At 36.3% G+C, this 23204-nt stretch overlaps 1 protein-coding gene across 6 annotated transcripts in view; it reads left to right on the forward strand.

Annotated features, from left to right (window-relative positions):
• Myo9a (myosin IXA) overlaps window positions 1-23204 on the forward strand; it is a 178756-nt gene that overhangs the window by 106243 nt on the left and 49309 nt on the right. For 4 of the 6 annotated variants that reach the window (XM_027414855.2, XM_027414859.2, XM_027414858.2 and 1 more), the window contains 9 exons: window positions 1151-1273; window positions 2450-2530; window positions 3051-3161; window positions 4706-4828; window positions 7379-7528; window positions 8654-8973; window positions 9627-11192; window positions 13807-13888; window positions 14304-14519. In XM_027414855.2, coding sequence (XP_027270656.1) covers window positions 1151-1273; window positions 2450-2530; window positions 3051-3161; window positions 4706-4828; window positions 7379-7528; window positions 8654-8973; window positions 9627-11192; window positions 13807-13888; window positions 14304-14519 — 2772 coding nt within the window. The remainder of the gene's footprint in view (window positions 1-1150; window positions 1274-2449; window positions 2531-3050; window positions 3162-4705; window positions 4829-7378; window positions 7529-8653; window positions 8974-9626; window positions 11193-13806; window positions 13889-14303; window positions 14520-23204) is intronic. The other 2 variants (XM_027414857.2, XM_027414860.2) reach the window with 2 other exon arrangements.

Here is a 23204-nt window from a genome sequence, read left to right on the forward strand (position 1 = left end):
ACAGAGATAATTTACTCTATAGTAATTGTGAGAGCACAGATGACCTGTACTCTACCTCTGAACACTCAGAAAACTCCAGTCTTGGAGGTTGGGAGTAGAGAAACCTGAAAGTGCCTTTGTATGCATTTTGCCAAAAGAATAAAACTAGTAGCCCGAGCCTCTGCTTTGGTTATGCCAGTATTTGACTGGCAAATTTAAGCTACTTCCAGAATTCTAGATGCAGTAGTTTGTGAAATATGGTTTAATTTTTAGTTTTGTAGCTTTTGGAGGAAAGATGGAGAGAGTAGAGTGATTATTAACTCATGTTTTTCATTTAACCTTATTCATTCATGAAATGTTTGTATGCATAGTATTGGAAATGAATATTGACAGTGTTCAATGAACACATGAACAAAGTTAAATTGTACCAGCCCTTTTCTTTTGGGCCACCATCCAGTTCCCAAATCATGATACAGAAACTTATTACTCATTTTGAATGCTTGGCCTTAGCTTAGCTCTTTTCCGGCTAGCTCTTTTAACTTAAATTAGCCTGTTCCTCTTTATTTACCTTTTGACTCAGGGCTTTTTACTTTTCTTTCTGTATAACTTACTTTCACTGCTTCTTGTGGCTGGCTGGCAACGGCTGCCTTGCATGTTGCCCCAGATATTCTCCTCATTCTCTCCTCTTCCTTTTTCTTTTTCTTCCTCCCTTGAGTCTAGATTCTTTCTCCTATTTATTGTTCCTCCATGTGCACACCTTTATTAATATTTTTCCTGACTATTGACTGTTAAAATAATATTCTCCAACTGTAAATCTTCAAGGTGATTGCTCTTTTTGCAAATAAGCATATGCCAGAACCCAAATCTAGCTAGTAAATACTTTTTGCCAAAATGACTTTTTCTTTTATCCCTCATGTAAGTAGTATCTCATACCATTGATGGGTGCTGGGCTTCCCACTCTGATTGGCTAATTGACATAGAGGAAAGGGGAGAGCATAGTCAGACAAACCACCTTTCATAGAATAAAACAATTCTCACAATTGTAAATAATGAAACCTGGCTGACTGTATATTATTCGTGCGTGTGTGTGTGTGTGTGTGTGTGTGTGTGTGTGTGTGTGTGTGTGTGTGTGTGTGTGTGTGTGTGTATAATGTGTTCCCATTCTCTTTAGCACTTGCTGGAGGTAAATTCTTTGAAGCATTTGACAAGACTGACCCTACAGGATCGAATTACCAAATCCCTTCTTCATTTGCACAAGAAGAAGAAACCACCCAGTATCAGCGCCCAATTTCAGGTTATTACCTATTCTACTCATGCTAAATAAAATCTGTTTCTTTTAGATTGTTGTTGAAGGATCAAAGTAAGCTGCAAGTTCATTTATGTGATGCGATTCATATGCCTGTGAAGTCATAGAATTGAGTGCTTTTATTAGAAAAGGAGTTAGGATATATGTCCAAGAATCAAAGGTTTTTCTTTAATAAAATAGAAAGTGAAAAATACATTAAGCCCAAAGCAAGAAGAAAGAAGGAAAATAACAAAGATAAATAGAAGTCTGTGAAGCTATAAACAGAAGAGGGTCTGGAGAAAGAGCTTTGCAGTTTAATGTGCTTGTGGAGGATTCCAGTTGGGTTCCCAGTACCCACATAAGGTGCCTCACAACCACCTCTAACTCTACCTCCAGGGGATCTGATGCATCATGCCTTTGTGGGCAACAGCACTCTTAATACATATACTCACACAAAAACAAAACTAAAAATACAATAAATCTTAAAAAAAAAACAAACCTGAAAACTATTGGAGGAGATTAAGTAAAACAAAAGCTCTGGTTCTTTTAACAGATCAAAAACTGATACACCTCTAGCCAGACTAAGTGGGATATATATAAAACCAAGTATAGAAGAGAGAACATGTCTACATACTCCATAAACATTAAAATTAATTTAAGGTAGTACTTCTTTTCTGGATGATTTTAAAAGCTAATCAGAATGGAGAAATATCAGGGCAGGGCATGGTGAAATACACCTGTAATCCCAGCACTCAGAATGCTGACATGGGAACATCACAAGTGAAGGTCAGCCGAGATACATAGCTTGTTATAGGCCAACCTTGATCAAATGTCAGGACGCTATCTTTTCCCTATTGGGAAAAGAGGGAAAAAAAATAAGCAAAACTACCTAAAATGTGCATTTGAATAAAGTTACTTAATGAAATGTGAATAGTGAAAAAATATTCTTTATTCAGAGTATTCTGAAATGCATCTGAAAATAATGCCTGTTGCATTAAGATTAAACTACATTCTTTATCCTTAGTAATTCTTGATTTAACCAGAGTAGGAATGCACAATTTCCTTTTGAGAAAGAAACCCTTCTATGTGTGTGTAGAATTTTTTTTTTACATATTTTGCCACACTTGTTTATATTTATAAATCACTTGTCAACTATAGAGTAATAGCATACTACTTTTATTGCAGGCTTCCTTAAGCAAGCTGATGGAGACACTTGGTCAAGCAGAACCGTATTTCGTAAAATGCATTCGCTCAAATGCAGAAAAGGTAAAAGTATCTTATATATGACAGCACATCACTCAGGTTACTTCAAAATAAATTTTAAATTCTAATAAATGGGAATAAAGAGGAATTATGCCTACTTCCTATACAGAAAATTATATTCCATAAATATTATCTATTGCTAGTCTTTTCATTTCCACATTACCCATCTGCAAGGTGTTTGTGGATTTGATTCAACAAGTACTAGAATCTAAGAGGCAAGTATTAATATCTCTTGCAATTCCATTAGAAAAAAGATTTTTTTTTCTCTGAAAATTTTATTACTCTGGAAGCTAGTTAATCTCGTTTGTTTGACTATAATCCATGTCTCTTTAAAAATTGTTTAGCATTTTCATGGTTAGAAAAATTTGCCATTATACTTTCTGTTACAGTACCCTTAATTGGAGCTTGTCAAAATATAATGTGTAAATATGTTTGTCAGTCCCTGGAGACTCAAAAGTCAGCTTTACTTTTAAGACAAATCTGAATTTGGAGACCTACTAACTTTTTACTTTTTTTGTTTTAGCTGCCCTTAAGATTCAGTGATGCCTTGGTTCTAAGACAGCTTCGGTACACTGGGATGCTAGAAACAGTTCGAATTCGCCAGTCAGGATATAGCTCCAAATATTCTTTCCAGGTTATATACTTCTCTGTTTTTTATACACACATACACACACTTATATTCATATCAAGTAAACTGTTTCCACACATCTTGCTTATCATATATCTTTGGGACTCATTTACTACTTCCTTTTGGTTTTTCAAGACAGTGTTTCTCTGTGTTTGGAACTTGTTTTGTAGGCCAGGCTTTCTCAGAGATCCACTTGCTTCTGCCATCTGAGTGCTGGGATTAAAGGCGTGTGCCATCATACCTTGCTCATCATTTTACCATTTTTAAACAAAGTTGAAAACTCATTAAGAGAATATTCATTTTTTGGAAGGACAGCAGTCTTTTTGAGCATATGCTATGATATAGTACTTGGCTGTTCTCATTTGATCGGAATGTTTGCTAATAAATATAGCAGTTTTCACACTTTCTTTTCCAGTAATTGAAATAATTTAATCAGAATGATCTTGTCAAATGAAAAGGTTCCATTTGCTTTTCCCTTAAGTTTTCTTAGAAAGACTTCTTACCTACGAAGCCTCTAGATGCTACTCAGCAATCATTATCAGCTATACTGCTATGTGTGTAAAAATTATATTGGAACCTTTCAGGAACTGAGCAGTTTTTGCTGTATGGAGAGAGAAAACTTGTTTGTTAGTCATATGTTCCAGCAGCTGCTGCATTTTCTTTCCCTGCTTGCTCAATTTCAGGTTCTTGTTAAATTACTTTTCTTTGGTCTTTGGTATGGCTTTCTCAAAATGAATAACTTCTACCCTTCTTTCAGTTCCCATTTGATAACATGATGTTTCTTTTTAAAAGATCATTTTATATTTATCTTATGTTTATGGATGTTTTGCATGTATGTATATCTATGTATCATGTGAGTTCAGTGCTTTTGAATGCCAGAAGGAGGTGTGGTATCCCCCTGAATGAGTTATAGATGGTTGTTAGCAGGCATGTGGACACTTGGAATCTAACCCAGACCCTTGGAAGAGTATCCAGTGCTTTTAATCATTGAGTCATCTCTCCTGCCCCTCCTATTTGTTTCTTAAAATTACAAACACTTTCATTTCATCTTACTTTTTATTAATAAGTTTTGTTTTTTGACAGTTTCATGCATGTATATAATAAATTCTGGTTATTCTCATACCCACTCTTTCTTACCACTTTTCTACCCCTGCCAGTTTGCTGCCTTCTACTTTTAAAAGATGAGAAAACAGGCCTTAGAGTACATTCACTAATGTAGCCCACTGTCCTATTGCAGTGTATTCTGATCTTTTCTACTGCCTTGCTTTAAATAAAAATTGCTTTTTATTTATTTATTTAAAGATTGAGAAATCCATTAATAAAAGATAGTCAGTTGGGCTGGAGAGATGCCTCATTGCTTAAGAGGTCCTGTGTTCAGTTCCCAGCAACCACATGTGGCTCACAACTATCTATAGTGGGATCTTCTGGCACAAAGTTGTACATGCAGATCGAGCACTCGTATACATAAATAAAAATAAAAAAGATAGTTTAGGGTATAAAACTCATCCAGCTCCTTTGTTATTTGATACCATTTTCTTTTTACTTTTTAGGATTTTGTAAGTCACTTTCATGTACTTCTTCCCCGAAATATTATCCCATCTAAATTTAACATTCAAGATTTCTTCAGGAAAGTAAATATTAATCCTGATCATTATCAAGTTGGAAAAACAATGGTAAGTATATATAGCCTGAGTCAAAATTGAGTGCATTTTATATTTTAGTAATAATAATAATAATAATACCTTCTTTGTCATGAGTTATATGAAAAGATAGTATATACCAAGCATTACAAGGAAATTGATTAAACTAAGTGGTTTTAAATTTATACATTTATTTATTGGTGTGTATATGTATGTGTATGGGCACAGATGTGCTGCAGCATGAGTGAGGAGGTTAGGAGAAATGTGTGGACTTGGTTCTCTCCCCTTACCATGTGGGTCGTAGGGATGAGACTTAAGTTGTCAGGCTTGATGACAAGTACCTTTACCTACTAAGCTATCTTGTTAGCCTATAAATTTGGTTTATTATTATATTTGTGTATGAGTAATGTGTGATGCTAACACATCCATGCAAGACAATTTTCAGGAGTTGGTTCTCTATATCTTGGGTTTGTAAGACGAAAGGTTCTTATGCTTACATGCCAAGCACTTTTACCTAGTGAAATCTCTTAACTGACCCTATGGCCCCCTTCCTTCCTTCCTTTCTTTCTTTCTATGACTTAGCAGTAGTTAGTGTTTGCTGTCATGTATGATGAACTGAGTTTAAGCCAGGCGGTGGTGGTGCATGCTTTTAATCCCAGCATTCAGGAGGCAGAGACAGGTGGATCTCTCTGAGTTTGATGCCAGCCTGGTCTACAGATTGAGTTCCAGGACAGGCTCTAAAGCTACAGAGAAACCCTATCTTGAAAAACCAAAAAAAAAAAAAACAGAACTGACTTTAGTCTCAGAACCCATATAGTAGGTAGAAGATAACTGACTTCTACAATTGTTACCTGACCTATCCACACACATACAACCTAAAATAAATTGTGGTAAACAATATTAATCGTAGAGTTCCTGGCCAATGTTCTAGCTCTAATTGCAACTTCAGCTGTAATTCAAACCACCTGTGACTAAGATATTCTACTGTAATGATCAACTTAGACATTATCCAGATTCTTCTATTGCCCTTTTCAACCATTTTCTTTGTTACCTTTTATTTATATTCCTTCTTTCTTGTTCTTCCTCTGCCATCTCCTCTGATTTTCAAGCTAGAAAACATGATCAGCTTGTGTTACCCTGTAATTTAGTCCTCTTGCAAAATTTTTTTGTTTTCTTATAAATGATTTTATATCTCAGCCTGTTTCTCTATTCCTGATTCCATTTTGTTTCTGGTTCTTAGCTGTTTTCCTCTGTATTACTTTGATAATAATAAACTGCTATTTTTCCTCTATTTTAGTCATTCCATTTAACTTTTTTTTTAAATTTTATTTATTTATTATGTATACAACATTTTGCTTCCATGTATATCTGCATACCAGATCTCATAACGGATGGTTGTGAGCCACCATGTGGTTGCTGGGAATTGAACTCAGGACCTCTGGAAGAGCAGTCTGTCCTCTTAACCTCTGAGCCATCTTTCCAGCCCCCCCATTTAACTTTTTTATCCTTTTATTAAAATCACTTAAATAAGCTACTTTATATTGACCTCATGGTCAATTATAATCCCAATAGACTGTCCATTAAATGTATATATATCTTCCTCACTCACACTGTCTGATTCTCAATATTGTCTGGGAAGTAGTACTGCATGCCTATACTCCTGGCACTAGAAAGCAGTGCCAGGAGAATCACTCATTCAAGACTATTCTCAGCTGCATAGAAGTTCAAGGCCAGCCCGGGTTACATGAGCATCTGTCACAAAACAAGACAAAAAAATACTTCCATATTGTAGCTTTATAATATTTAACTGTACTTTATGGAGTGATTCAATTGTTCAGTTGTCTCATGTTCTGACTCCTTTTATTGCTCAGGTAAGATCTTCTGTCTCTAGTGCATAGTAGTTTACTTTGTAACTCTTGATATATAATATCTTCCCACTCCTAAAGATGAACTATAAGTTCTCTTTCATATCTTAAGAGATATGCCTAATTTATACCTTGTATATACCTACTTCTGACTCTGAGGAGTAAGAAACCTTTAATGCACACTAGATTTCAAATAGATGGTTATTGTTGGTTCCTTCAGGTTATACTCACTTTTTAAGATCTGTGAGTCTCAGTTTTTCCCCTATTTCAAAATTTTAAAAAGTTAGAACATACTAACTAGTGGTGTAGTGATCTTTTACAGAGATGGTTTTTCCAGATGAGAGGCAGTAATGAAGCAGAGTTTGACAGTGGAAACTTGGTACATTGTCTCATTTTTCCATTTCCTCTCTCATGTACTAGTAACTTCTTTCAGTTTGAGAATGATTACTTTAGTCAAGATAATAGAACTATTTATCAGTAATTTATATGCTTGCTGGGTGTTTTGTTTGTTGGTTTGGTTTTGGTTTTTCAAGACCGAGTTTCTCTGTGTAACAGTCCTGGCTGTCCTGGAACTCACTCTATAGACCAGTACTTGATTTGCATATCTGCCATTATATGTGTTCTTCTCTGAAAGACAAACTTACCCCAGAAACAATAATTCATGAATAGTTTTCATTTCTTCTTAAGCTTTATCCCTTGTCTTTCTTCCTTCTCATAGGTTTTCCTAAAGGAGCACGAGCGACAGCACTTACAAGATCTGCTTCATCAGGAAGTGCTTCGTAGAATCATACTGTTACAGCGGTGGTTTAGGGTTTTGCTCTGTAGGCAGCAGTTCCTCCATTTGAGACAAGCATCTATTATTATCCAGGTGGGATGAGAAAAGGATTCTTTGTGTGAGAGTGACTTGGGCCTTCGTTTAGTAACCAGAACCATGTTACTGTGAAACATTTAAATAATAATGAAACTTCAGAGATGAAAATCAATCATACTCATTTCTTACATGCTTGTAACTCTTAGCAGATTGCATTGCATATAACAAGCAGGTAACACCCTGGGAGTTCAAGGGCAGCCTGCCAGCTTGTCTACATAGAATTCCAGGACAGTCAGAGCTACAATAGAAAGACCCTGTCAAAAATAAACAAACAAACAAATAGTAAATAAAATAGAACTTACTTATTAATTTGTAGAGCATAAAAACATCTAAAAATTTAAATTGTATAATTAACCTCAACTCGGTTATATTATTTAAAATAGCTATTGGGGTGGGGGAGGGGCTTCAGTTTTCAAGACAGGTTTTCTCTGTGTGTAGCTTTGGAGCCTGTCCTAGAACTCACTCTGTACATCAGGCTGGCCTTGAACTTAAAATAGTTATTTTGATAAGCAAAAGTTTTCTGTTTATTTTCTAAAGATCCAGGTTTTTACTTACTAGCTTACATTTGAAGTATTCTTGGATAATAGTCTTACCTGAGGTTTTTTGCTTAATTATCAGCTACTACTTTATGGAATTTTTCCCCATTGGTGAATTTTTGTAGAGGCTTTTCCATTCTCCTAGTTTCTTGCCATCAACTTTAATGACATTGATTTAGTGCTTATCATAAAGGGCCTCCATCAACTTGGCTCATTAGTTAGGTGTAAGTACACAAAGATGGCCATGGTACTTGCTTAAGGCTTTGGCAACTTTGTGGATCCCATCTGTTAAGGAAATTCAGTCTTAGAAGAGGTGATCTTCAGCACCTCTTGTAAAGCAGCACTAATTTCCATTACACCCGAAGCAGCAGTGCCTTCTGTGGGCAGAGCAGCAGGTTATAGGTAAGACCAAACCTGGACTGACCAGAGCATCAACACAACTCAGTGGTAGCATAGAAAGACATAATTTTTTTTATTATTTTTAACCACCAACAGGTTAGTTGCTAATAACATAGAAATTCAGCCTTTTTGTACCTTTTCTAGGAAATAACTGATAACTTGACAGCCATTTTCTTTTTTCCCTTAGCGTTTCTGGAGGAATTACCTAAATCAGAAGCAAATCAGAAATGAGGCTGTGGAAAAAGATGCTTTCATTATGGCTAGTGCAGCTTCTATTCTCCAAGCTTCCTGGCGTGCTCACTTAGAGAGACAGCGATACTTGGAGTTACGAGCTGCAGCTGTTATTATCCAGCAGAGATGGAGGGAACTGTATAGGTGCAGACATAGAGCGGCTACCTGTATACAGGCAAGATGGAAGAGCTACAGGCAAAATAAGAAGTACAAAGAACAAAGGAACAAGATTATCCTTTTACAATCAACATACAGAGGATTCAGAGCAAGACAAAGGTAATCTATGCTAATGAAGCAGTTGATCTTCTGTTTTCATAGGTCCTTTATTTAAACCTTTGCTTTAAGAGTTTTATTATCAGTTATGTTTTCATCATTAGACTGTGATAAATTTCTACTGGTTCTAACCTGCATTGTCTGGTCTCTAGCAGAAGCTAAATAATTGAATTAAATCAGGTTGGGAACCTCCGTGACCTATAGTTATAACTGCTAAAAACAAACAAACCAAAAACCTTGTACATTTGGTTAAAATTTATAAATTTTCAATTTCTTTTTTACCTTGAGAGCATTGATCTCTATTGTACTATATTAAAATAATGCTATTAATGGATCTTTAGTTCAGTTAACATTTTGTCTAGGCGATCCAGTTAGGAGTTATTCATATAAAGAAGAGGATAATTTGAACTAGTACAGTCAAGTTAGTTTTAGAAATAAGTAGATGAGTACAGTGGCACATACTAGTTCTAGGTAAATAGGGGAACTGAGGCAGGAGGATTACTTGAGCCTGAGGTTTAAGGCCAACTTTGAACATAGTTAAGGATAGTAAGGTTCTACCTCAAAAAAGCATTTCTATTAAAAAATTACAGGAAATGAAATTCTCTTCATTGGAAACCAAGAGCTATGTATAATCCACTTTGTCTATTTTTGTATAGATATAAAGCTTTAAAAGAGCAAAGGCTGAAAGAAACAAAACTAGAACATGGATTGGTGCATATCAAGGCATGTGGAACTCTAGCAATTCAGGGTTCAGACCCTTCTGAGTGGGAGGATCGTTCTTTTGACAACAGAGTGAAAGCCATAGAGGAATATAAATCAGTGATAGAGAGTAATCGAATTAGCCGTGAGAGTTCAATGGATTTCTCAAAGGAGTCTCCAGACAGAAGCCAAAGTGGTATGGATTTACAGGGAGAAGTGATTGTAAGACAGAGACCCAAGTCCTTGGAGGATCTCCACCAGAAAAAAGTAGGTCGGGCCAAAAGAGAAAGTCGGAGAATGAGAGAATTAGAACAAGCTATTTTTAGCTTAGAATTGCTGAAAGTCCGTTCTCTTGGTGGTATGTCTCCTTCAGAGGAACGTAGATGGTCTACAGAATTGATGCCTGAAGGCCTGCAGTCTCCACAGGTTACACCTGAGAGTGAGAGCTCACAAGGGAGCTTAGAACTTCTGACCTGTGAGGAGAGCCAAAAGAGCAAACCAGAGTCCCTTGGTGTAGATGAGGGAGAAGTGAACATTTCATCACCTAATAGATCTACCAATCCAAAATTGAATTCACAAGACAGTGCCCCCAGTGTCTCAAGTGAGACTAGCTCTGCATTGACTGTAAAAGGAGCATCCTGTGACTCAGAGCGTTTGAAGAATGGGACTGCAAAGGAAAAGCTGGTCTGTAGTTCTGAACCTATCACCTGTAAACCCCAGCTGAGAGACTCTTTTGTTTCAAGTAGTCTGCCTACATTTTTTTATATTCCCCATCAAGAACCTCTGAAAACAAGCTCTCAACCAGACACAAGTATCCAAAGGAACAAACTCCCGGAAAGAGAAGCCACTGTGAATACAGCTGTTACTCTAGATATCAACAGGGAAGCCAGGAAGTGTCAGTTCTCAGGAGATCAAGTGATTCCTTTGAATACAGATTCTTCGTGTACTGTGCTTAAGAAGTTAGAAAAGCTGAATACTGAAAAGGAGAAAAGGCAAAAGGAGTTACAACAACAGAATGAAAAAGAAATGATGGAACAGATTCGTCAACAGACAGATATTTTAGAGAAGGAGCGTAAAGCCTTCAAGACAATTGAGGAATCTCTCTTAGCACCATCCTTTTATCAGTCAAGACAAAGAATAGAGAGGCCTTCTTCTCTGTATATCCAAAATACCCCAAGTAAGGGAGAAGCTGGTGTACTAGCTTCCCCATCAGCAGTCACTAAAAGAGATGCAGCTCTTGCCACAAAAGACAGTCCCTCCATTCATTTACCTCCAAAAGACCGACCTGTCACCCTGTTCTTTGAAAGAAAAGGAAGCCCATGTCAATCTGTCAAAGAATCATCCAAGACAGAAAGAATAGGCACCCATCATAATGTTGCCTGTAAACTCTCTAATAATCGAATTACAGAAAGAGAACACTTTAGGTCAGCTCACTCTTATGGCCACAGATCTGATGACCCTTCCAGAGGGGGAAGCTCAAGAGCCATTTTCTTCACACCGAAAGACAATATGATTATTCCACTGTAAGTGAAATTTGTGTTTTATATGTTAAGTGGGAAGTTTTCTAGAGTAGTTTGTTGAAGTGCTTTTCTTTGTGTTTCACTCTATCTACATGCATGCTACTTTAACCTCTGATTTTTCTCTGTGTAAAGTATAAGTATTTATATCTTAGGAATCTTTGAATGTAGATAGCACTTTCCTCATTAATTGAAAAAGAATTTGCAAAGGGCAGTATGGTGTTTGTCAATGTACCAGGCATTTAGCATGTGCTGGTTGCTGTAGAGCTATGAAGTGGTGTGATCCAAACTGGTTATTGTGAGACTTTTCAGAACTTACCATGTTTTGTCACAGCTATTAGCCTATTTATGGTCTTCATTAATGTCTTTTATCATAAAATTTAAGTGTATGATATAGTAATATAAGTTTTTATACAACAGACTTTTTTCATGTTGTACTGAAACACACTCATTAAACAACTATTTTTCCTCTCCCCAGTTGCTAGCAACTACCTTCAACTTTATAAGTTTTTTTGTTTTGTTTTTTATTTTTGATACAGTATCTTACCATGTAACCCTTACTGACCTGGAACTCACTATGTAGACCAGGTTGATATTGAACTCTCAGAGATCTGCTTGCCAGTGGGGACTGCTAAAGGCATATTGCCACTATGACCAGATCTGTCCTCTGTTTCTAAAGTCAAACTGCTTTAGGCATCTATTTTAAGTGGGAATTCTTTTAGATTTTATAATTTACTTGTTTCCTTTAAGTGATGATTATAACCACAAGAAAGGCATTTTAACTCATAGCAGTCATAGGGGCTGTTTTCTGGCTTAGAGGTGGTTTGTGTGTGTGTGTTTGTTGTTTTGTTTTTAATTCTGATGCTTGGGATCAAACCTGGAGCATCATACATGCTTATCAAGCATCAGACTTACACAGCTAGTACTCACTTGAGCCATCTCCCCAGTCCCAAATAACAAGTGAAATTTTTCTAATGGAAAAGCAATTAACTTATCAACTAGTGTTGTAAGTTATTGTCTGTTTTCAACTAGTCTGATACTAGTCGTAAGTCCCAAGGAGTTTGTAGTCTAAGAATAAATTTTAAAACTCATATTGAATTAATCAACATAATTAGTACCAGGAAAATCTAGATACTGTTCAAATTTTCATCAGATTCCAACACTCTATTTCTACATAGAATTTACTAATAAAGCAGTCCTGTCCCTGAATTTTTCAGGCAAAATTAAATTTTCACAACCCAACACTATATCTGTTGTGTTCGTAGAATACTTCATTTTGCTGAATAACAATTCATATCCTGCCATTGTTAGTATTATTCTACATTGTTTCAAGTTTTAAAGTTAAGATAGTGTATGAAAACGTAGAAGAATTCAGAAAGTGATTTTTTTTCTAACTAAAAGGAACCATCCCAAATTAAACAAGATCCTTATTACTATCATATATTTTATTACTATATGAAAAGTTTGTTTAAGACAAGTATCCTAAAGATGTGAGGGACTTATACAATTTTTCTCATTATTGAATTCACTTTGGTTCTTAACTAATTTTGTTGCTGCCTTTCTTAAACATATGCTACCATAGTGTAATGCACCCAGTGATTATCATAGGGACCTCTGGGAGTTCACCATGCATGTAGATTTTTGATTATAGTATTGGTTATGTAAGAATAAAAAATTTGAGGACTTGGGAGGTGGCTCAGTGGATAAGAACACTTGCTGTACAAGCATGAAGACGTGTGCTGGATTTCCAGCATCCACATTAAAGTTGCGTGTGGCTGCACACATCTGTAACCCTAGTTCTGGGGGACAGGAGTATTGAGACCAGGAGACATGAGCATTACTAGAGATTTCTGGCCAGTCAGTGTAGCCAAAAAAAAAAAGAAAAAAAAAAAAGGTAAGCTCCTGGTTCACTGAAAAAAGATCCTATCTAATGGTGGACAAGGCAGACAATAATAGAGCAGGACACCCAGTGTTGTCCTCTGGCTTCCACAGGCTAACACACAGAAATGTGCAACTGCCTACACACAAGCATGTGCACAAGCCTGCATATACAAATACACACAACATACACATAGAGAGAATATGAGGATGAGTATAATAAGTCCAATTTTGGAATTGACTAAGATCTGGAATTACTTAAAGAATTTGCTAGGTTCCTTTGGCTTTTCCTGTCCTGTTAAGTTGTAATTCATACTTGGGTGTGGTGGGCCACCACACACATGCCTTTAATCTCAACACTCAGTAGGCAGAGGCAGGTAGATTTCTGTGAGCCCAAGTCAAGTCTGATCTGCTTGGTGGGTTCCAGGATAGCCAAAGACACATAAAGAGACACTGTCTCAAAACAAAAACAAACAAAAAAACCAAGCCAGGCAGAGGTGGCACACACCTTTAATCCCAGCACTCTGGAGGCAGAGACAGGCAGATCTCTGTGAGTTCGAGACCAGCCTGTACTACAAGAGCTAGTTCCAGGACAGCCTCCAAAGCCACAGAGAAACCCTGTCTCAAAACAAAAACAAAAACAAACCAAAAACCAAAATTATAATTCTTACTATACTTTAGTATTACTTCACTGGAATCTCTGCTAGAAATTGAAAAGTAATCCTGTTTATTTTGTCTAAAGTGTACACAGTGGAAATCCTCAAGTCCACAAACAAGATGAACCAGCTTGGAAATCTAAGTTAGCAGGGCCGGGCCAACGAGAGGTAAGTATTGGATATATCCATTTATTCCCAGGTGATTTTAGAGAAAGAAGCTATAGATTAAGCCTTTTATAATTAGGAATGTGTGTATTAGTCAAGGAATGGTGCCTAAAAATAAAAGTTATATAAAAGAAAGAACTCACCAAGGCAAAAAAGGACAGTTTGTTCAGGTGACCTGTGGCAGTGAAGGGTGACTTAGTTCACTATGGAGAAGAACAGTGTAGACTTAGCTCCTATCGTTGTTCACAGTAATGTATATGGATTCTCTTTGGTCATCCCTGTTACTTCTGCTAATAGACAGGGCATGGTGGGGCGGAGGGAAGTTTCCATACATTCATGAGCCCTCTTTCATTGGCATCTTCTCCCAAATTACAAAAACAAAACATTGTTGTGTTATTTGTTTTATCATTTGGTCAAGCAGGTTGCCAGACCGGCCCATAAAAAGAAAGCTCGAATGGCGCGGACGCGCTCCGATTTCTTGACTAGAGGTACTTTTGCCGATGGGGAGGGGGATACAGAGGAAGATGATTACGATGACATTATTGAGCCCCTTCTCTCCCTTGACCAAGCTTCTCACTCTGAGCTAGGGCCTGTATCCAGCCTGGGTCAGGCCTCTCACAGTGACTCCGAAATGGTAATTTTTATAGCAATAAGAAAAATAAAACAGCAAGCAGATCTTGGAGTAGTCTTTGCTAATCTAAAGCTAACCTTCACAGCTTTTTTCCCATGTAATGGCTTGTACATGAGAAGCCTCAGTGAACACAGCAACAAAAGCTAAATCTAATTTAATAGTACTCAAATAAGGGGCACTTTAGCTGTATATGTCAAATGATAAATTAGGCAAAATTAGAGGGTTTAAATTAACACTGATGTAGAAATGTTGACTATTATACCTTAAAAGGTCTAGAGTATGAATCCTTAATTTTTTTATTTTTATTTTTGTTTTTGTAAAGGGTCAGATAATAAATATTTTAAGACTTTGTATATCATAGTCTCTGTTGCTTGAAGCTACTTAACTTCATTACCACCATATGAAAGCCATCACACACAACAAGATAAATGGGCAAAGCATTTCTAATAAATATACAGAGTTGGGCAATGAACTACATTTGACTTACTGGTCAGAGTTTATTGACCTGGTATATAGTGTAAGATACCTTTTAAATAAATTCAGACTTTTATTAAAAGATTATTCACTTAAAAATTAGGGATCGGGAAAGCTTTAAAGTTGCTACCCTCTCCTTTATGTTCAGTAATAGAAAAGAAACATGCATTTATTTTATACAATTTAACTGGGCATGGGGGAACATAATCATCTCAAGTTCAAGGCCAGCTTGAACTATTTACAGTGAGACCGTGTCTCTAAAACCAAAGACTAAGATGGATGTGGTTGTGCATTTAGAAGGCCAAGGCACGAGAATTGCCATAGTTTGATACCAGCATGAGTTTGTATATTTGAAGGCTAGGCTAGACTTGAAAGCAAAACCCTGTTGCAAAAACACTAAAGGAAACCTGCATGTGCATGCAAGGCTCTGGCCTGATCTCCAGCATAGCACAGCATCTATAATTTAATGAGCAAAATGTGTCATCCTTGACCATCCCAACCAAATAATAATTTGTATCAATCAGAAATTACAACATTGGAGTTAAGTTTGAATAAAACTACTCATTTTGGTTCAGAAGATAACTTTAGGTTAAACATGTTTCATGTATAATTGTATTTATAGATATCTTAGGGTAGAAAGTTTCATTCTTGGGGCTGGGATAATGGCTTAGTACGTAAAGTGCTTGTTGCTCAAGTTCCTGAATTTAGACTCCTAGCATCCATGTAAAAAGCCAGGCATGCTGGTATGAGCCCTTAATCTTAGACCTAGGAAGATCCTAGGGTCTCTGTGGCTTGTCAGCTTTACCAAATGGCTAAGCTCCAGATTCAGCAAGAAACTCTGTCTCAAAACAAAAACCAAGCATACAGCCAGACATGGTTACTTATGCCTTTAATCCTAGCCCTTGGGTGGCAGAGGCCACCTTGGTCTATATACCAAATGTCAGGTCAGGCCATCCAGGGTTACACAGTGAGACCCTGTCTAGAAAATGTAGAGTGATAGAGAAAAGTATGCGTGTCTCCCCCCCCCCCCATTTTATTCTGTGATTGTTCTAGGAAATGAATAGTGTAGAGGCCCTAATAAATCTAATAGGAGCTAAAACATTTTGACTGATGAAATAGTTTTTTATTTCCATATATAAATTGGCTCTCCAGTCTTTTGTGTCTGTTCACTTTGGAAGATTTTTATGATGATCTTTGAGTCATTACATATTTGAGGTTTGCACTGTATGTTTGAATCATGTTTGGACTCAGAATTTCTCCAAGTTTATAAAATATTCTGATTGTATTTATCTTTCATGGAAGACTAGACTCAGTTTTAAGTAGTAATTTGTTATTCTGTGGAGAAGAAAACAAAGACAAAAAGAAATGCATGGATTGCTCCTTGATAAAACAAAATGAGTTATAACATGAAGGAGTTTAAAAGTTGGAAATGATCTATACTTGTCTATTAATGTGTATAAGTAGAGTTCAGATCTCTTGACTGTAGGATTAAGTAACTATTATAAAGGTGCCCTGTATTTGAGTTATATATAGAATGAAATACACACATGAATGCACATATATATGTATATATATATATATGTGTATATATTAGTTAAACTTAAAATTTTATAATGGAACAAACAAATTTTACTGAAAAATACAACTTTTTCTAGTAGCAATTTATTGTTTATAGAAGAACTTAACACTTTATAATTGCTACTTTGTTCCTGAGAGTTTCTTTTGTAACAATCCTTAGTTCTTTTGGTGATAGAATACTGTTCACACTGGGAACTCTTGCTGAGATGAACCAAGAAGTTAGGCTTTCTGCTTGGAGCTTTTGGCTCCTTTTGGTGTTGTAGCCTCTGTTCACCTGCTTGACAATCACTGCATGCCCGTAGTTGTAGAGCACCCTCCTGTACAGTGTGTTAGTCACCTCTAGCTTTCTTTCTCTCCTGTGGACCCTGTTTTAGGAACAGGTGGTGGTGCTGGTTCCTAGTGGATGCTTGCATGAAGCAGCTTTGCTTTGTAGAATAAGCTAGTAGATACTTACTGGAATGGGAGTGGGGAGGGGAGGGGTTGAGTGGTTTTAAAATGTATATGTTGATCCTGAAAATGTGTCACATTCTAACATTTTCTGAAACTGTGATGGTGACTTACTGTTTATAAGGGGAAATTATTGTATTCTCAAAATACACATTTTTTTAAAAGGTAGATTTGAGTTTATTGGGCACATGAATTTCTAAAAACTGGATTTTTTCCTCCCCTGGACAAAAAGGTTTTATCACCAATATTTGCTAGCCAAGGAGCATGGCATTAATTCTTAGCAGAAATGGCCATGTGCTCTTTTTAGTTGTAAAGTTACTGGTCTTCTAGGATTAAAAACAATTACAAATTAACCATTTAAAGGGAATTTGAGAGAAACATTACATCTCAAGATGACTGATTAATAATTGTTGATGCTGTAGGGGAGGGTAGGCAGGAATTATAGTTTCCTGCCTCTGAAATTCATGCTTGTTTTGTAAAACTTTATTTCAAATTGCAATTTAAATTCCCTGTGCACTATTCTCCCTTTGTTTGTCTGTCTATCAAATTGGTATTTATCCAAGATGAAAAAAAGAACATACTCTGCTGAGCCACATTTTAAAGATGACTTTCTGTTTCCATGTTTAGTTTTTCAGTGTGTCTTCTAGATGATGAATTAGTAAACTTGTTTATATTTCTTCTCTATGAGATTAGTATAGGAAACCTACATTTCTATGTAGTTTTTTTTTTTCTCTGCCATTACCCAGATTTAAACCACCTAAAAATAGTGCTATTGTGGCATAGTTTCTTGCTAAGTTTCTTTTTCTGTTTTCTTTCTTTCTTTAGTGAAAGTTGTTCTTTCAAAGCATATTCCCTAATGCAATACTTTTTGGTAAACTTGGTTTTTTGTTTTTTTATAAAGTTATTCATTTCATCTAACTTTATATATTTACATAGTAATCTGAAACATGGTTTCTTATGTTTTTGTTTTTTTTTTGTTTGTTTGTTTTTTTAAAGCATTGTGTTTTGAGTGATTACCTCTTCCCCTTGCTTTTAAGACAGTGTCTCACTATTGCCTTGCTGGGCTGAAAGTTGCTGCAGTAGACTATGCTGGCCTGGAAAGCCTAGAAATCCCTATATTAAATTACATGTTCTGATAAAGAAAAAAATAACTCTGCTTCCTAAGTACTGGTGTTAAAGGCCTGCACCACTGGTATTAAATAATACACCCACTTGACTATTTCATATTTTATAGATTTGTGTTTATTTTTAAATTAGCTGTGTTCTAGATTTCTGATGTAACAACATAGATAATTGGCTCTGGTTTTTTTGTTTGTTTTTCTGTTTGTTTTGTCTTTTGGTTCTGTGAGGAGGCAGTATATCCTTTGTAGTGGCTAAAAGGGGAAAGGGGTGTACTTTTTCAAGGCATGGCCCACTAACCTAGTTCTTCCCACTAGGTCTGCCATCACATTATGAACTTATTAATGGAATGATCCATTGATGAGGCCAGAACCCTAATGTTATAGCCACCTTCTGCCTTCCACAAGCCCTATGTCTAAACACTGCTGCTTTGAGATCCTAAGCCAAAACCTATGAGAGTCATGCCAGTTCCAAATTATAGTACTAGTCCTTGTCTATCTCATCTTTTCCAAAGAAGTCTTATTTATTATACCTGTTTTTTATTTTCTGCTTCATTGTTCTCTGCTTTTATGTTTATATCTGTAATACTTATAATTGGCAGAATTTATTGTTTTCTTTGTTATCTAAATATGATCAGTTTTTGTGAATATGCCATACAAGTATTTGATAAAAAGTACTCTGTTCAGAATGTATAGTTTCAACATATGCCTACAATGTCTACCCTCTTTGTTACATTGTCTTCAATATTTTGATTATATTTTATATACTGATCTATCTCAGGCTGAGAATGGTAGGACAAATCTTCTATTCCTTCTTAATTGTGGCTTTTAGTATTTAAAGAAGCACTCTGTCAAATTTAATGCTTTTTATTTTTAATCTTTTTAAATAATGTCTGTTTCTTTTTCCTTATCACTTACATTTACTTGGTATACCTTTGCTTAGTCCTTTATTTTATCCTCACTTAGATATTTTCTATATAGTTGATTCTTACTTTGAATAAATTTGGGAGTATTTTTCTTTTATGGATGAGTCAAATTCTTTATTGATTTAATAGGTCAGTTATAGCTGTTTTTATTTTTTACAGGACTATACCACCTTACCCAATTTTATTCAGTTTTTGATAATTAATTCACACCCGTGACACAGATAATCAGTCATTTTGCTCTCCTCATCTTATATTTGCTTGGGAGCTTTTTTGTTTCTTTGTCAGAATATGTAATTTAGGTTTTTTTTTGCTCTAAATCCCAACTTTGTTGTGTTCACCTTTGATATACTAAATTTCTTTGCTTAGATGAAACTTTTCTCACATCTAGTAGTTATTCAGAAAGGGCTTAATGATACTCAGTTATGTGACTTTTTTCTGTAGCCTTGATATTTAAGGAACCATCTTGACTACATATTAAATCCATGATGTAGGGACTGAGTTGTTTTGAGTCTTATTTTGGTTCTGCTTGACATTTGTTTGCTTTATCATTATATCTTTGTATAGGTGTTGTATGTTTTAATTTATTCATTTTGTGTATTTAGGTTGGTTTATATGATAAAAACTTGTTGAACCTCCTCTCAGTGTAACAAAATATTTTTCTTATGGAAAGCCTGTTCTTGTTTGGTGACCAAAGCAATGTTTTATTCCCCTTTTCTTTTGATGTTTTAGACTCTGGATTTTTTTTTTTAAGATTTTAATTATTTATTATGTATACAACATTCTGCTTCCATGTATATCTGCACACCAGAAGAGGGCACAAGATCTCATTCAAGGTGGTTGTGAGCCACCATGTGGTTGCTGGGAATTGAACTCAGGACTTCTGGAAGAGCAGCCAGTGCTCTTAACGTCTGAGCCATCTCTCCAGCCCTAGACTCTGGATTTTTGAGCTCTTTTTCTTTATAATACATTCCCCAAAGGGAACTTCTCATCCTTTTGTAAAGTTACTTTCCTCTGGAAGCAATAGCTTTAAAAATTAGGTCCTTTTCTTTATTTTCTGAGGCAGAAGTCTCATTCTGTAGCTAAGGCTGGTCAAATTCACAGCAATTCTCCAGTCTCAATGTCCCAAAAACTGGGATTCTAGGTATGAGATACTATGCTCAGCTTCTCTTTTATGTTTTCATGCTTCAGGTAGACCTTTTCTTTCTGCTAGTTACTGTCAATTTTATCCTTTGTTCTTCTACACAGTGGTTTTTTTTTTTTTTTTTTTTTTTTGACTTTATTCTAGGCCAATGTTTGTGGTGACGCTATAAGAATTTCTGGGATTATGTGTCACTGTGTGTCAACTTTTCTGTCTGGATAATTTGAAATTTGCATGCATTCTTACTTGCAATTTTTTTTCACTAGTTTTTTGAGAATGTCACTATATATTTAAGCAACTTGAAGAGTTTATAGGTTGACTATCTTAAATATTACCTTTTTGCCCCTTTAGCAATATATTTGTTTGGAAATATAGGGCCATTTTGTCTTGAGTTTCCTCTGCATTTCTACAATTTACTAATTGTAAACTTGTGCCATCATTTAAAATAGCATTTACCAGACATCAGAAATACAAGAGGGGACCAGGAGTGGTACACACTCTACTTCCAGCACTTAGGAAGCAGAGGCAGGTAGATCTCTGTGAGTTCTAGGCCAGCCTGGCTTACGTAGTTAATTCCATGCTAGCAAGGGCTACATAGTGAGACCCTGACTTAAAATAATGGGGCTGGTTCTAGGACAGCCAGAGCCATTACACAGAGAAACCCTGTTTTGAAAACAAAACAAAATAATATGGCTGGAAAGATGGCTTAGTAGTTCTTGTACTGCTTTTGCAGAAAACCCATGTTCAGTTCCCAACACCCATGTCAGGTCACTCACCACTGATTCTAACTCCATCTCCAGGAACATCTGACACATCCCCAGGAACTGCACTCTGTTGTGTGAAATGTTTTTTACTCTTTTGGCTTTTTAGGGTGCCCACCACCCAGCTCCCAAATAAATCACACACAGAGACTTATTCTTAGTTATGAATGCCCAGCCTTAGCTTGACTTGTTCCTAGCCAGCATTTCTTATCTTAAATTAACCCATTTACCTTTTCCCTCTATGCTTTTATCTTTCTTACTTCTGCATATCTTACTTTCCTCCTTACTCCGTGACTGGATGGATGGCTGGGTAGCTTGCCCCTGATGTCCTCCTCTCCTCTCTCCCCTGTTTCTCCTTGTATTTATACTCCCTGCCTGCCAGCCCCACCTATCCTTGCTCCTGTCTCATTATTGGCCATTCAGCTCTTTTATTAGACCATCAGGTGTTTTAGACAGGCAAAGAATCACAGCTTCACAGAGTTAAACAAATTCAGCATAAACAAAAGTCATACACCTTAAAATAATATTCTACCACAGCACTCACTGCACAAACCCACAGTCACACACAAGAAAATAATTGGCTAGCACCAACCGTGGCTTGTTGGTGTGGTTTCAGTACAAGAGGCTTTAGTGGATGACTCCAATGTGGTAGAGCCTACCTCCTCAAAAGGATTTTCTGCATCAGCAGCCACTGGTCCAATTGAATCAGAGTCCACCTTGATGAAAATCTCTAGGCAGTTGTTTAAATTTTTTCAATTCATGACATCATTCTAGCTCACATCCTCTTCTTTTTCTACAGAGAAGGAAAAATATTTAGGCTTATAGCTCATACATATATCAGATTAAAAAGGCCTTCTTAGTCCAAAGTGTAGTTCTGCTCTGGTCTGATTTCCTAGCACAGAATTCATGTTTCTCGGGGCTGGAGAGATGGCTCAGAGGTTCAAAGCACTGACTGCTCTTCCAGAGGTCCTGAGTTCAATTCTCAGCAACCACATGATGGCTCACAACCATCCGTGATGAGATCTGGTGCCCTCTTCTGGTGTGTAGACATACATGGAAGCAGAATGTTGTATACATAATAAATAAATAAAATCTTTAAAAAAAAAAGAATTCATGCTTCTCTGGGTCCTCCTATAGCCATGGAACACAGCTACCATACCCTTACTGAATTGCCATATAGCTGTCTATCTTTAGGAACAGCAAACTCTCAGTCTTCCAAGTATCCCTCTGTATTTTTGTGTTTATGTGTATCATACATATGGGTGCCTGTCTGTGCTTGAGTGGAGCTTAGCCCTTAACTCTAGGTGTTGATCTTTAGTTGTGGTTCTCATTAGTTTTTGTGGGAAAGAGTCTTTTATTGTGGTGGAAATTCACCAATTTGTTGGGGCTTGGTGGTTAGCAAGCACCAGGGATCAGCCTGTCTATACCTTCCCAGTGCTGGGATTACAAATGTACACCACCATGTCTGGTTTGTTATCATCATCAAATATTTGGTTTCTGGGACTAGAGCTCAGAACTAGTGCTTGCCTGGAAAGCACTTCATGGACTGAGGATCTCTCAAGCCTACACGTTTTTTGTTTGTTTGTTTGTTTTTTGCTGAAATTTTGATATACTTTCAATATCTGTTTCCCATAACCAGTCATCTTCAGTTCCATTCTATAGCTTGTGCCAAACAAGGCTAAACAGTAAACCTGCTGATTGGCAGTCTCTATGAATTTGAACCAAAAATAAAGCCTCCACAATTTTTTTCTGAGGAAAAAAAAAAAACTATGTATACATACACACACACACACACACACACACACACACACACACACACACACACACACACACACGCACACACACGATAAATGCCCATGTAAGACTGACATTTGAGTTTAATGTTTTTTGAGGAACTTAGTTATAGGTAGTGAGTATATTCTTTTAAATTACATATTAAGTGTTAACATCTTTTATCCTTGTAAAATTGTATGATTGCATACTATTGACTTGATTGATTTATATTTTTATTATCATTATTTATAAATGAGGTCTAGTACATCCAGTGACATAGATCTTCATTGGACAGTTTGCTTTTTTGAGTGATATGTATGAAACTTATGCTTCAAGTATCAAGATTCCTGTAATATTAATAATTTTCTTATGTTTCTACTGAATCTCCTTCAGACTACTCTCAGAAACAACCACTCACTATTCTAGATCTTCACAGAAATGTAATTAGATAGTATGTGGCAGTAAGAATTCTT

Source organism: Cricetulus griseus, chromosome 4 (genome assembly GCF_003668045.3).
Source record: "Cricetulus griseus strain 17A/GY chromosome 4, alternate assembly CriGri-PICRH-1.0, whole genome shotgun sequence".
Classification (NCBI taxonomy): domain Eukaryota; kingdom Metazoa; phylum Chordata; class Mammalia; order Rodentia; family Cricetidae; genus Cricetulus; species Cricetulus griseus.